Consider the following 13427-nt stretch of genomic DNA (forward strand, 5'->3'; position numbering starts at 1 on the left):
CTTTTTAAACGTGTAGCTCGGTTTTTGCGACGCACGCCAGAATAGCTCGCAGATGGCAGATTTTTTCCTGCTTACTTGACACTTATCGTTATATTTTGGGTAATTCACACTATATCTTTATAAATTACTAGCTGTAGCCGTCCGCTTCACTGGGCATTTAAAATTAACATTATCACTTCTTACCCCCACAAAGATTCTCATCACTGGTACCCCGCAACTGGTGTAGGGAGTCCAACACTCACATAAATATTAGCCTATCCATTAAGTACATTTATTTTCTTCATGGTTACCAAGTTTCAAGTCAATCGGATGTATAGTTCAATAGTTATAACGGAACATCCGTAAAAACCACTCTAGATTTATATATTAGTATAGATAGCCTGTGTGTTATTCTGATGTGTAAGCTATATTATTGTAAAGTTTCATCAAAATCAGTTCAGTAGTTTCTGCGTAAAAGATGTTATGTTATGCCCCTCACACTAGTACCTAAGTCATATATCAATTCTCATAAACACATAATGTACTCTAACTCTTAGTTCTTAAGTTCTAAATCATTGTTACTATATAACATACTTACGTCCTCATGTTACTAAATCATATGTATATTGTTTACTTTACATCAGATCTTCATTTGGAATTAGAACATTAGTTAATATTGTATTCCTTTCACATTGGTAAAATTCCGTCATTTACTAATTGTGTCCTCACGGATTCTAAATATGTTTACCAATAAGGTTCATAGTCTAAATGACTCATTTACTAATTGTTTAGTAAATACTATTCATGTATAAATTCACTTTCTCCTTGAAACTTAGGAGTTCGTCATCAATCTTCAAGCTTATAACATCGTAACTCTGTCCGTGTAACATCAGATTTTTGTAAAGGATAAATAAATTCAGTGTGTATTAAAATAAAGTTTTTTTTTAAAACTACAAAACCGCTCACCGCGTAACAAAGAGTAAAAAACATACATCTATACATTCTTACAAACTTTCGCGTTTATAATTAGGATAATTACTTATATAAAATATAAATAGGATAACAACATTCCATTGTAATTATGGTACTAGAAACTTTACATGTTTTGCGTGATTATAAATCGTAAGATAAATCTTATTGCATGATGTTATTCCTTCGTCGTGATCATATTGAAAAGATATTAATTTTTAGCCGACTTAAAAAAAAGAAGGAGGCAGCAGCTTAGAACGTTTTTCACTGTGTATGTATCGATTTTGATGATCTTTTTGCTTATTTCGAAAGCCAAAGCTATTCGTTTCCCATTAAGTTTTATCAAGATTCGACCAGTGGTTTTTGAGTTATCTGCTCGTATAACAAAGGGTATTTAATTAGATCTGACTGCATCGATGTACCTCATTTTAGTTTGACGAATTTGGTTATCATTTATGTTAAATTATTGCATCATTAAATCTTTGATTTCGAATGATTATTTGTCGCGAACTATTGTACGCGCGAACGCTTTTGTGTGCCGCCTTTACAACACTAATTAAGCTCAGTTTAAAAGCTCTACGTGACTTATCTCCGCGTGTTCTCAAGTGAAAAGCTCTTACCTCGCCGCTTGCAAACATGTCTCTCATTTAGAGCTTTTCAAAAACGCCTAGCTTTTCGTTTTGAAGGAGAATTCTTGAGGGGCTTTTAATGATGTGGGACAATGGATTTGTTTAAGCAAGATTGGGGACGAGTGTGTTGCGTTTAGCGGCTTGGCTCGGTGACCACTTAAGACCGTGTGAACTATACAGTATGGTGTACAGTAATACGTCTTAAGGTGGCACAATTGGCAGCGGCTTGGCTCTGCCCCCAGGCATTGAAGTCCATGGGCAACGGTAACCACTCACCATCAAGTGGGCCGCATGCTCGTCTGCCTACAAGGGCAATAAATAAAAGTTCTAGTGAACTAAACTAAAGAAGTAACTAACTAAACTAAAGAAATAACCCATAGACACAGCCCACTGAGTTTCTCGCCGGATCTTCTCAGCGGGTCGCGATTCCGATCCGGTGGTAGATTCTGCGAAGCACTGCTATTGCTAGGGCCAGTGTTAGCAAATTCGTCAGCTTAGAGCCCCGCGAGCTCACCTACTCGTTCAGCGAAGCTGTCATAACCCCTTGAGGTTACGAGCATAGGTAGGAAAAATACCGGCAAATAACGTAGGATCGCGCTTTTACCCATCCCTACAATTACGCTAATTTCTCGATCAATCTATTGTATATAATGTGAAGCATTTGTGGCATATGTGGGATTTAGATACTATGGGTTTAAACTCGCTTTATTTCCTCGCTTTTCTTAGTGAAACTTCCCAATGGATTCTTTCATTAGTACAAACACATCATAGCGCTTTTGATCTCATCAAAAAAACTAAAAATAGAAAATAATATTATTTATTAGGTTAATCTCCGTATATTAGCCCAAAGTAACGATATCGATAGGTGAAAGGCTATTTTGGTTTAAGAGTGATTTTTACAACTTTACCAAAGACCTATTTAAAGTTTAGAAAAAAAATCTTAACAAAAAATCTTCTTCAGCTATTTCAATGGAGTAAATTTAATTGAAGTTCAATTAAATATATCGAACTGTTGATGCTGATACCCAAATAAAACGGATCTTTAATTACAAAGATAAATATCGCGTGTCAAGCGAAATGTCGCTTAAGCCGAATAGCTTTTCAAACATCGATTGTTTGTACATTCATCGACCGTTAATACGTGTGAAAAATATAATTGGATATGTTAAAATCGAAATTACGTTAAAGCCGTCGGTATCTGGGAGATCGAGCCAAAAAAAGCGCGCTAATAACAAAAAAACACGTGTGGCACTCTGGGACTGAAGCGGTAAAGCTATTGCAAAGCATTTTTTATCAACTTATGCAATTACAATTAGACAATAATAATTTAATATTAAAACAATAATAAAAATAAGACCACGCTATATTTATAAACATTAACAAAAGCAAAACATTAACTGTCCCCTTCACACTCATAAGCTAGACCGCGTGAGAGAGAGAGAGAGAGAGAGAGAGAGAGAGAGAGAGAGACTTTTCATGATGCTCATGCAGTGGGACGTCACGTCGCGCGCTTATCCACAAACACTACACCAGCGCAACGTGTGAATGTGTTGAACGCGAGCTACATAGTAGGCGTAGTGGGGATGTCAGGTTATTTTCGTTACGGAATTTCTTGATTCAGTCGTCGCGCTCAAGGCCCGCGCTAGAAGCTATGCAATAGCTTAAAAACGCCTATCGCGCAACGTTATAACAGAACAAGCGAGTTAATCAAACGAATTAAACGTTGTTTTCACCGACGAATTATTGTTTATAGAACATCTAATGGCGACACGTGTCGTTTCCGAACACAACAGAACCGAACCACCGGCTGACGTTATATAACCTGACAAGTTTCGTTAAAGCGAATTAATTCAGTCGTTTAGGGGAAATCAAAGAGACTTGAATTCCGTAATCGAATGAAGGGGTGACTTGTTATTGAATCAAAAATTATTATTGTTGGATTTCTATGTAGCGGGTTATATTCGGGTATCAACCCACTAACTGTCGATACGTCCAGGAATCGAACCCGAACGGCGTCCGGCCACAAGCAAACGATGTCGGTAAATTAAACGAAACAATACGAGAAATAGATATAAATTACGACAACACGATACACTACAGATTATTAACAAATTAACGAGACACAAAACAAACGACTAACAAATATATGAAATTACAATAATGAGAGAGAAACGCGCGATCAGTACGAGGCTTTGTGGCGGACTGCCGGCGCAGCAGCCCGGCGTCACCTGCGATAACGCGGCCGCGCGTTGGCTCCTGATTGGCGCGCGCACGCATCACCTGATTTTTGCGCGCAGGTCCGCACTCAGGTAGCCGTGGCAGGATGATGCCACAGTACTCCCCCGCCGAGACCGATAGCTACGGTCGATAGTAGTCCGGGAAGGTGACTGTACGGCCGCTTCTCGTCTTTTGTACTGGACGCTGATGTTCTTCGCTCGCCTCGCTGGTCTTCTGTTTGTCTTCTCTCTTGCAATCGTCTCGCGTGATATAGGCAGGTTTTAGGCGATCTATGGTGACGGTTAATTGTTTGCCATTTACCTCAATGTCGAACGATTTCGATCCTCTTCTTAAGACTTTGTAGGGGCCAATGTATGGTGGTTCGAGCGACTTCCGGAGGGGTCCTTGCCTCAGGAACACATGGGATGTCGTGTTTAGGTCCTTAGGCACGTAGAAGGTTCGGTTTTCGCTGTGCCATGTAGTCGGTCGAGGGGCAAGTTTGTTCATATGTCCGCGTAGTCGATAAGCCAGGTCGTTGTCGTCTCCTGGGGGTGTTGCGGATGTGTTGAAGAACTGTCCAGGTAAGCGGAGAGGCTCACCGTAGACCAGTTCTGCTGCGGATGCCTGGATGTCATCTTTCCAGGCGCTGCGGATGCCCAGAAGTACCATGGGAAGACTTTCGGTCCATCGTGGGTTGGCGTGGCACATGACGGCTGCTTTGAGTTGTCGGTGTAGCCTTTCGACAAGGCCGTTGGCTGCGGGGTGGTAGGCCGTCGTTGTGTGATGGCAGGTGCCGACCAGGGTAGCAATAGCTTTGAACAGGTGAGATTCAAATTGCCTGCCCCGGTCGGTCGTGATGTGTTCTGGGCAGCCGAAGCGGGCGACCCAGCCAGCGACAAAGGCGCTGGCGCAGGTCTCTGCGGTGATGTCGCGCAGGGGAATTACCTCGGGCCATCTACTGTGACGGTCAACAAGCGTAAGACAAAACCTGTAACTATCAGAAATAGGTAAAGGTCCGATAATGTCCATGTGTACGTGACGAAAACGAGCAGTAGGTAGTTTAAACTCGGACAAAGGTGCTGCTGTGTGTTTATGCACCTTGCAGCGTTGACATTTCTGACACTCCTTCGCCCATTTGCTGCAGTCCTTGCGTATGCCTTTCCATACGAAGCGGTCGGTGATGAGCTTGATTGTAGCCTTTCTACCCGGATGACTGAGGTTGTGCAGATTATGGAATACCTGTCTTCGGAATTGCTCAGTGATGTATGGTCGCGGAACTGATGTTGACATGTCGCAGTACACGTCGACATCTGTGCCGGGTACTCTAACACTTTTGAGTGTGAGACTTGAGCCTTCTCGGATGAGGTTATTGAGTTCGGCATCGGTTTTCTGAGCTTGGGCGAGGGACTGGTACTCTAGCGTCGCAGCTCCTACCTCTTCGATGCGGGAAAGAGTGTCAGCGACTACGTTGTCTTTGCCAGGAATGTAGCGGATGTCGGTTGAGAACTGGGAAATGTAGTCCAAGTACCTGTATTGTCGTGGTGAACAGCTGTCTCGACGTGTGGTGAAGGCATAAGTCAACGGTTTATGGTCCGTGAGCACGGCGAATGTCCTTGCCTCTACCATGTATCTGAAGTATCGTATCGCTTCGTAGACTGCTAGCAGTTCTCGGTCGTACGGACTGTACCTCTTCTGGGATGACGTTAGTTTCCTGGAGAAAAAAGCTAATGGTGCCCAACCTTTTGTCGTTCGTTGCTGGAGCACAGCTCCGATAGCCTTATCTGAGGCATCAGTCTGGATGGTTAGTTCAGCGTTCACGTCCGGGTGTACTAAAAGAGCGGATTGACATAAGCAATGTTTACAGTTCTCGAAAGCTTGCTGTAGCGCTGGGGTCGCTTCAATCGGCTGTTTCCCTCTGCACTTTTCTCCACATAGCAGCGCGTTAAGTGGTGCCTGAATTTCTGCGGCTTTTGGTAGAAATTTTCTGTAAAAATTGATCATACCTAAAAAGCGTCGAAGCTCTTTAATCGTTGCAGGGAAGGGGAAATCTAAAATGGCTTGCACCTTCGATTCGAGCGGGCGTATTCCGGCAGAAGATACGTGGAATCCCAAAAATGTGACTTCTGGTTTGCCGAAGTGGCATTTAGCAACGTTGATTAGAACACCGTACTCTTGAAGACGCTGGAATAGTTTTTTTAAATGTTGGCGATGCTCTTCTTCGGATGACGAATATACCAAAATGTCATCTAAGAAGACAAAGGCGAAGTCTAAGCCTCTGAGTACCTCATCCATGAAACGTTGGAATGTCTGCGCGGCATTCCGAAGTCCGAACGTCATGAACGGAAATTCGAACATGCCGAATGGTGTTGTTATTGCCGTCTTCTTGATGTCGTTAGGATGAACTGGTATCTGATTATAAGCCTTTATTAAGTCCACAGTACTGAATATCGTCTTACCTGCCAGCTGGTATGTGAAGTCCTGAATATTTCTAACAGGGTATTTGTCTGGTATAGTGCGAGCGTTGAGTGCCCTGTAGTCGCCGCACGGTCGCCAGCCGTCGTCCTTCTTACGTGCGAGGTGAAGAGGAGAGGACCACGAACTTTCGGATCTTCGAGCGGTGCCGTTCTGTAGCATTTCTTCGAATTCCTTTTTAGCAATTTGGAGTCTCTCTGGGTCAAGACGTCGCGGGCGGCTGGTTACTGGCGGACCCGGGGTTATTCTTATATGATGCACCGTGGTATGCTTGGGATCAACGTGTTTACCAGCTGGACGAGTAATATCTGGATACTGGCGTAATAGGTCGTGGTATTTCGTACCTTCATGGCTCAGTACTGTGCGAACGGATTGTAGTTCGTCGATCCGTCCCCGGTGTGGTGCTGTGACAAAAAGTGATGTGAGTCCGTCGAGTAGCCTTTTGTTTCTGCAATCGACGAGCAGGTTGTAAAAGCTGAGAAAGTCTACGCCAATAATCGGCTTTGATACATCAGCTATGACGAAACGCCATCGGAAGTCTCTTCGAAGGCCTAGGTCCAAGTGTAAGTTAACGTGCCCGTAAGTAGCAATTGTTGTGCCATTCGCTGCGTATAATTCGTATTTTGTTTTGGCTTGTACAGGAATTCGTATTGCTGTACGTGGGTAAACGCATAAGTCCGACCCTGTATCGACCAGGTACTGCACCTTACTTTTTCGCTCTACGACGAAGATTCGGCCTGATGGCGCGGGACAACCGGTTGAGGCCACTAGCGGTTTCCCTTGGAGTTTTCCGAGGCGTAGCTGCACGGCTGTCTACACTTCTTTGCCTTATCTCCAAACTCAAAGTGGTACCAGCAGTGTGGATGGTCGTCTGGTCGTTGCCGTGTTTGAGTTCTGGACCTGGAGCGTATGTGGCGCGAGTTTGACCTGGAACGGGTGTCGCGTCTTCCACACTGTCTGCCACGGCGGCTCTGTATATTTACAAGTGCTTCTACTTGCCTCGACAGCGCTTCTATGCGTAGCTCTAATGTAGAACTGGGTGTACTTGTCGAAGTAGTCCTCGATCCGGCACTGGCTATTACTGGTGTTGACGGCTGCACTATGTCCACGATGCGGTCGGCCAGCTCGGCTGCGCCTTCGAGGTCCAGCTTTGGTTGTGATGCTACAACAGTCTGTATGTTTACAGGTAACCGACTGGTCCACACCGTCCGTAGAAAGTCGCTCGGAATGTCCGGTCCGGCCAAGTACTGTAGATGTTGTAGGAATTGGCTCGGCTTTCTATCTCCCAGCTCCTCGTGTTGCAGCAACTGTAGCGTTTTTTTCTCTCTGGATACGGTTATCCGACGGATTAGCTGCTCTTTAAACGTTTTGTATTTATCCATAAGCGGTGGTGCAGTTAGGATGTCTTTCATCACCCTAGCGTACTCCTGGTTGAGCTGTGATGACACCGTGTGGTACATGGTGCTGTCGCTATTTATGCCAGCGAGGGCAAATTGGCCTTCGACTTGCGCAAACCACACCTCCGGTTCTTCAGGCCAGAAGGGCGGCACTCGTACAGACACTCGGCTCACCTCTGAGTTCGGCCCTGTGTTTTCTCCGCTACCGCCGGTATCTTCGCTAGTCGACGCGCTGCTCTTATCTTTTTTGGAAGCCATGATGCACGTCGATCCACGATCACGTCGGGGTCACCAATGTAGCGGGTTATATTCGGGTATCAACCCACTAACTGTCGATACGTCCAGGAATCGAACCCGAACGGCGTCCGGCCACAAGCAAACGATGTCGGTAAATTAAACGAAACAATACGAGAAATAGATATAAATTACGACAACACGATACACTACAGATTATTAACAAATTAACGAGACACAAAACAAACGACTAACAAATATATGAAATTACAATAATGAGAGAGAAACGCGCGATCAGTACGAGGCTTTGTGGCGGACTGCCGGCGCAGCAGCCCGGCGTCACCTGCGATAACGCGGCCGCGCGTTGGCTCCTGATTGGCGCGCGCACGCATCACTTGATTTTTGCGCGCAGGTCCGCACTCAGGTAGCCGTGGCAGGATGATGCCACATCTATTTTGCTGTTTCATTGTCGGGTGCCGGTTGAAAGTTTTAGAGGCGCGTGCTACGAAGGATTCTGGGTACAGATTCGCTGAATAATATACATATACATAATATCTTGTGTAGGTATAATGTTTCAAATAATAAGTAATATTAAGTTTTTTATTACCAAACGCTAAATTATGTTTTTTTTTTTATTGCTTGGATGGGTGGACGTGCTCACAGCCCACGTGGTGTTAAGTGGTTACTGGAGCCCATGGACATCTACAACGTAAATGCGCCACCCACCTTGAGATATAAGTTCTAAGATCTCAGTATAGTTACAACGGCTGCCCCACCCTTCAAACCGAAACGCATTACTGCTTCACGGCAGAAATAGGCAGGGCGGTGGTACCTACCCGCACGGACTCACAAGAGGTCCCACCACCAGTAAAAACTACTGTAAAAACTGTTTACTAGTGGTCCCACAGTAGTCGAAATTCGACTATAATTGCTTTAAATTATAAGTTTGTACATTATTATGGTTCTATTGTCAAAGACTATTAAACTTCTATAATCACAGATTTCGCCAAGACTACACTATAGACAAGATAAACAATATTAACCTATTCTCAATTTGACCACAGACTATAAACAATAAGAAAAGTTTGATAATAAACCAAGAGTATATGCGTGTGTGTGTCAAATACACGATAGTGTGCGTAATGTTTTTTTTTTGTTGATTTAATGTATTATTAATGCATAATTAAAAACAATTTTAGTATTCTGCACTCCTTCTCTATATTCTTTATAAGTGTGGGAAGTTTTTTACTCCTCCGTCCGCGTAATTTTCGTAAAAAGGGGTACAAAGTTTTAGCTTCACGTATTAATATAATATAGATGTAACATGTGTTATGTAGGTATAATGTTTTTGCCATCACCCGCCCGCAACCAGAGTAGAATCCATATTACCGTACTGATGAGATCTTTTTTGCCACGTACCATCCGGCTTTGGAATGGATTCCCCTCCACGGTGTTTCCCGAGCGCTATGACTTGTCCTTCTTCAAACGAGGCTTGTGGAGAGTACCTACTTAATGGTAGGCGACCCTGATGTTCATGGGCGACGGTAACCACTCACCATCGGACGAACTGTATGCTGGTCTTCCCACACGGACTTATAGTTCTTTTTTGTAATTTATTCCTGACAATCGAGATAACATCATTGCACAGCTTCATGTTTTGAATAAATCACCCCTTTGTGGGTAAACTAATTAAATTAAAATTTTAATAATTAAAAGACTAATTAACTAATTATATAACTATAAGCTATTCTAATTGAAAGTTCGGCAAATGATTCTAAATTAAATCGACAATATTATCTCAAAGTTAATAAATATCTAAGTATAGAATGGATATTAATTTTGTATGTTATTCTATGTACTTATATTCCGAGGGGTGAAAGGTTATATGGTTTAAGCGACATTTCGCTTAACACGCGACAATCATCTTTGTAATTAAAGGTCCGTTTTATTTGATATTAACATCAACAGTTGACTTTCACGGTGAAGGAATAACATCGTGTAATAAAATCAAACCCGCAAAATTATACTTTGCCTAATTACTGGTGGTAGGACCTCTTGCGAGTCCGCGCGGTTAGGTACCACCACCCTGCCTATTTCTGCCTAAGCCAAATAGCTTTTACTAGTTGAATTGTAATTTTATAGTATCTCATCATCATCATCATCATCATCATCATCATCTCAGCCTGTCCATTGTCCACTGCTGAACATAGGCCTCTCCAAGTGATCTCCAGTGCGGCCGGTCCGTTCCCACCTGCATCCAACGTGACCCAGCGGTTCTTACCATCGTCGGTCCATCTCGTAGGTGGCCGTCCCACACTGCGCTTGCCAGTACGTGGTCTCCACTCGAGGATCCTTCCGCCCCCTTATAGTATCTGGTTCTACAAAAATCCAATGAAGTCGTCGTGGCCTAAAGGATAAGACGTCCGGTGCATTCGTATTTTTCTATGCGATTACTAACCATCCAATGTAATGATCCGTTTTCATATCGAAAACTCGATACATTTGCATTACAATTTCAATAGATTTTTGTACTTAACATACCTACTAGTCTAGAGTACAAAAAAAAACTTTTTTAATACCTACGCTTTTATTACCTTCAGACGTATGTATGTTTGTAACGGAATCTTTGAACATGATTTTGACCCCCTTCAAAACGTCGGATTAACTCGAAGTTTGGTATACTTATTAAGGACCGATGACAATTCAATATTTAAAAAAAAAAAATACTAAAATAAAAAAATAAAATAGTTTAAAAAAACTAACAAAATAAGCTTTTATAGAAGATCCAACTAAAAATAGAAAATAAATTGCAATAAATTTGAATTAAAACTAGTGTAAGAAAAAATGATTTTATTGTAAAAAAAGCGCGTGGTGCTTTTCAGGATATTATCAAAATAATCCTTCTACTCATATCTGTTCATAAAATATTTATAACTACTGATACCATACACCCCACGCTTTTTTTTTACAATAAAATAATTTTTTCTTACACTATTTTTAATTCAAATTAATTAAAATTAATTTTCTATTTTTTAGTTGGATTTTCTATAAAAGCGTATTTTGTTAGTTTTTTAAACTATTATTTATTTTTCAGTTCTTTTAAATTCTTCTATACGGTAATTTATAAACAACTTTTAAAACAATATGTACACTTAAGTCGCTCTCGGCACCCGACAATATGTTCTAAGGGCACACATCCTTACGGGCAATCAAGTAACAAGACAATTAAAAAAAAAACAACTGTCAAGCCCTTTTGTTAGCAAAGTGGTTAGTTCCGCTACTAGCCGCGTGGCACGCGCGTGTCGCGTCTCGTATTCCGGGAGCGCTATTGTTGTCGCATCCTGAGACGCGGAGGACTCCTTGAGAGCTTTCGAAAAAGCGCGCCGCTAAAAATAAACGCTTCATCGCGCTGCCGTATAGTCACGGTGGATATCTTTTGGGGGTGAAAAGGTTAATTTAATACGTAGCAATGGCGGCTGTCTTATTTGGCTTAATCGACATTTTTACAACTATAGACGAGAGCCATTTAAAGTTTAAAATTTGGAAGAAAATATTATATTTCTTTTTTTACTGGTGGTAGGACGTCTTGTGAGTCCACACGGATAGGTATCATCACCCCGCCTATTTCTGCCGTGAAGCAGTAATACGTTTCGATTTGAAGGGTGGGACAGCCTTTATACTGTTAAAACTGAGATCTAAGAACTCACATCTCAAGCTGGGTGGTGGCATTTACGTTGTAGATGTCCATGGGCTCCGGTAACTACTTAACACCAGGTGGGCCGTAAGCTCGTCCACCCACCTAATCGATGCGTAATTGGTGGTTACGTTGCGCAGTCTGTTCTATGTATTTATATATTTTGTCTTACCACGATCGACTGAAATAATGGCCACGATCGACCGGTCGATCGCGATCTACCGGTTGGCCACCCCTGGTATATAGTATACTAGCGACTCGCCCTCGCTTCGTTTCGGAAACTGTAATTTATTATTGATTTCTCCACCATTTAATGGATCTTATTATACACATAAACCTTCCTCTTCAATCACTCTATCTATTAAAAAAAATCGCATCAAAATCCGTTGCGTAGTTTTAAAGATTTAAGCATATATAGGGACAGATATAGGGACATAGAAAGCGACTTTATTTTATACTATGTAGTGATGATATGCCAGTATAGCTCGCTGAGATATATCTAAGCAAAACATTTTGTAACGGCGCAGCGGGGCGAAAGATATCTTGTAACAGGACGCGCGGTTAGCATCGAGGGGCCAATTAGCGATGACAGAGGCGAACGCTCGGCGGATTTGTAAACCGAGATAGGACTTGTTATCTGCGTTATTTGGCATCATTAGAGTGTAATTAAAACACGTGGGGACTTTTTGGCGGGAACCTCTACGTACGGAATCACAAAAAAAAAATACTGTGTGTAGATGAATAAAGAATGCTATTTATAACGTATCGTATAGAAAAGAGATTGTGTTCTGTTTAAAAAAAAAATGGACTTGACAGTACTCACATGTCTTCTGTTAGGATGCACATTTTTTTTTTTAAATTAAGGTATGTAGGACGTAATTTTGTTTTGGATCGATAATTTGGACTTTTTGGCGGGAGCACGAGGAGTGAAGTTGTGTGATTTGTTTTATTTTGTCTATTTAGTGTTTCTTCAGATTTAAATGTGTAATAATGGTAGTTTATTAACTGTTTAATATCTGTGAAAGTTCACAAATGTGGTAAAATGAAACAAAGCCGCTAGACGTAACTTCTCGGGATCTTCCAAAAAGTCAACTGAAAAAACTCAGTAAATGACCACCATTTTACTAAGATCATATTTCATCCCATATCATCCCGTTTTATATCATCTCATCCTATTTCAATTAATTTCAACACAGTTGATTAATGTCTCAAATTAATCAACTTCATTTCATATCATTTCACTTGATATTATCATTTTTCATAAAAATAAGAATTGACCTAAAGGTCTTAGTTACCAGGTCATAAAATCCCTTATAAAAAATTAAAACACGTGCTTATTTTTCCGTGGCCCGTGGATTCGTTTCTCGCACCAGACAAAAAGTTCGTATGACGAACGGATTTCTTTGTTGACTCTGAATGTTTATTATCTAGTCAAGTTGCAGACCACGCGGAGGACGTTTTAAAAAAATGAAATTATATTTTGAGAAAGTTTATTCTACACCACAACCTGGAGAGACTCATAATGATGGGTAAAGTGGATAAAAGACGATCCAGAGGTCGGAGAAAAAGATGGAGTGACCAAGCGTCCGAGTATCTGGACATGAAACTGAGCCACGCTCTTCACTGTGCCACTGACCGACATAACTGGCTACAAATTTCAAAAAACCGTCTTTTTGTGGTTGAGAAGTGGTTAAGAAGTTGTTCGCGTGGACTTAAGTTGACATTTGTAAATGAATTTTTATATTAAGCCATGCACCATAACCATGTTTTCATTCCTAAAATAAATTATGCCAAATATCGAAAGTATTTCCAAGCGCGCGTAGCTTCTTATGACTT

The 13427-nt window shown here is 41.7% G+C and overlaps 1 protein-coding gene across 1 annotated transcript; it reads right to left on the bottom strand.

Moving 5' to 3' along the window:
* Positions 1-7033: 7033 nt before the first annotated feature.
* Positions 7034-7921, bottom strand: LOC149500247 (uncharacterized). Its single transcript, XM_089737673.1, has one exon. It carries the CDS (start codon positions 7919-7921, stop codon positions 7034-7036), a length of 888 nt encoding a protein of 295 aa, XP_089593799.1.
* Positions 7922-13427: the final 5506 nt, after the last annotated feature.

The sequence above is a fragment of the Bombyx mandarina genome, chromosome 23 (genome assembly GCF_030267445.1).
Source record: "Bombyx mandarina strain Sakado chromosome 23, ASM3026744v2".
NCBI lineage: Eukaryota > Metazoa > Arthropoda > Insecta > Lepidoptera > Bombycidae > Bombyx > Bombyx mandarina.

Coding starts and splice junctions, on each gene's coding strand:
- LOC149500247 (XM_089737673.1), bottom strand. CDS start 7,921: ATGGCTTCCAAAAAAGATAAGAGCAGCGCGTCGACTAGCGAAGATACC.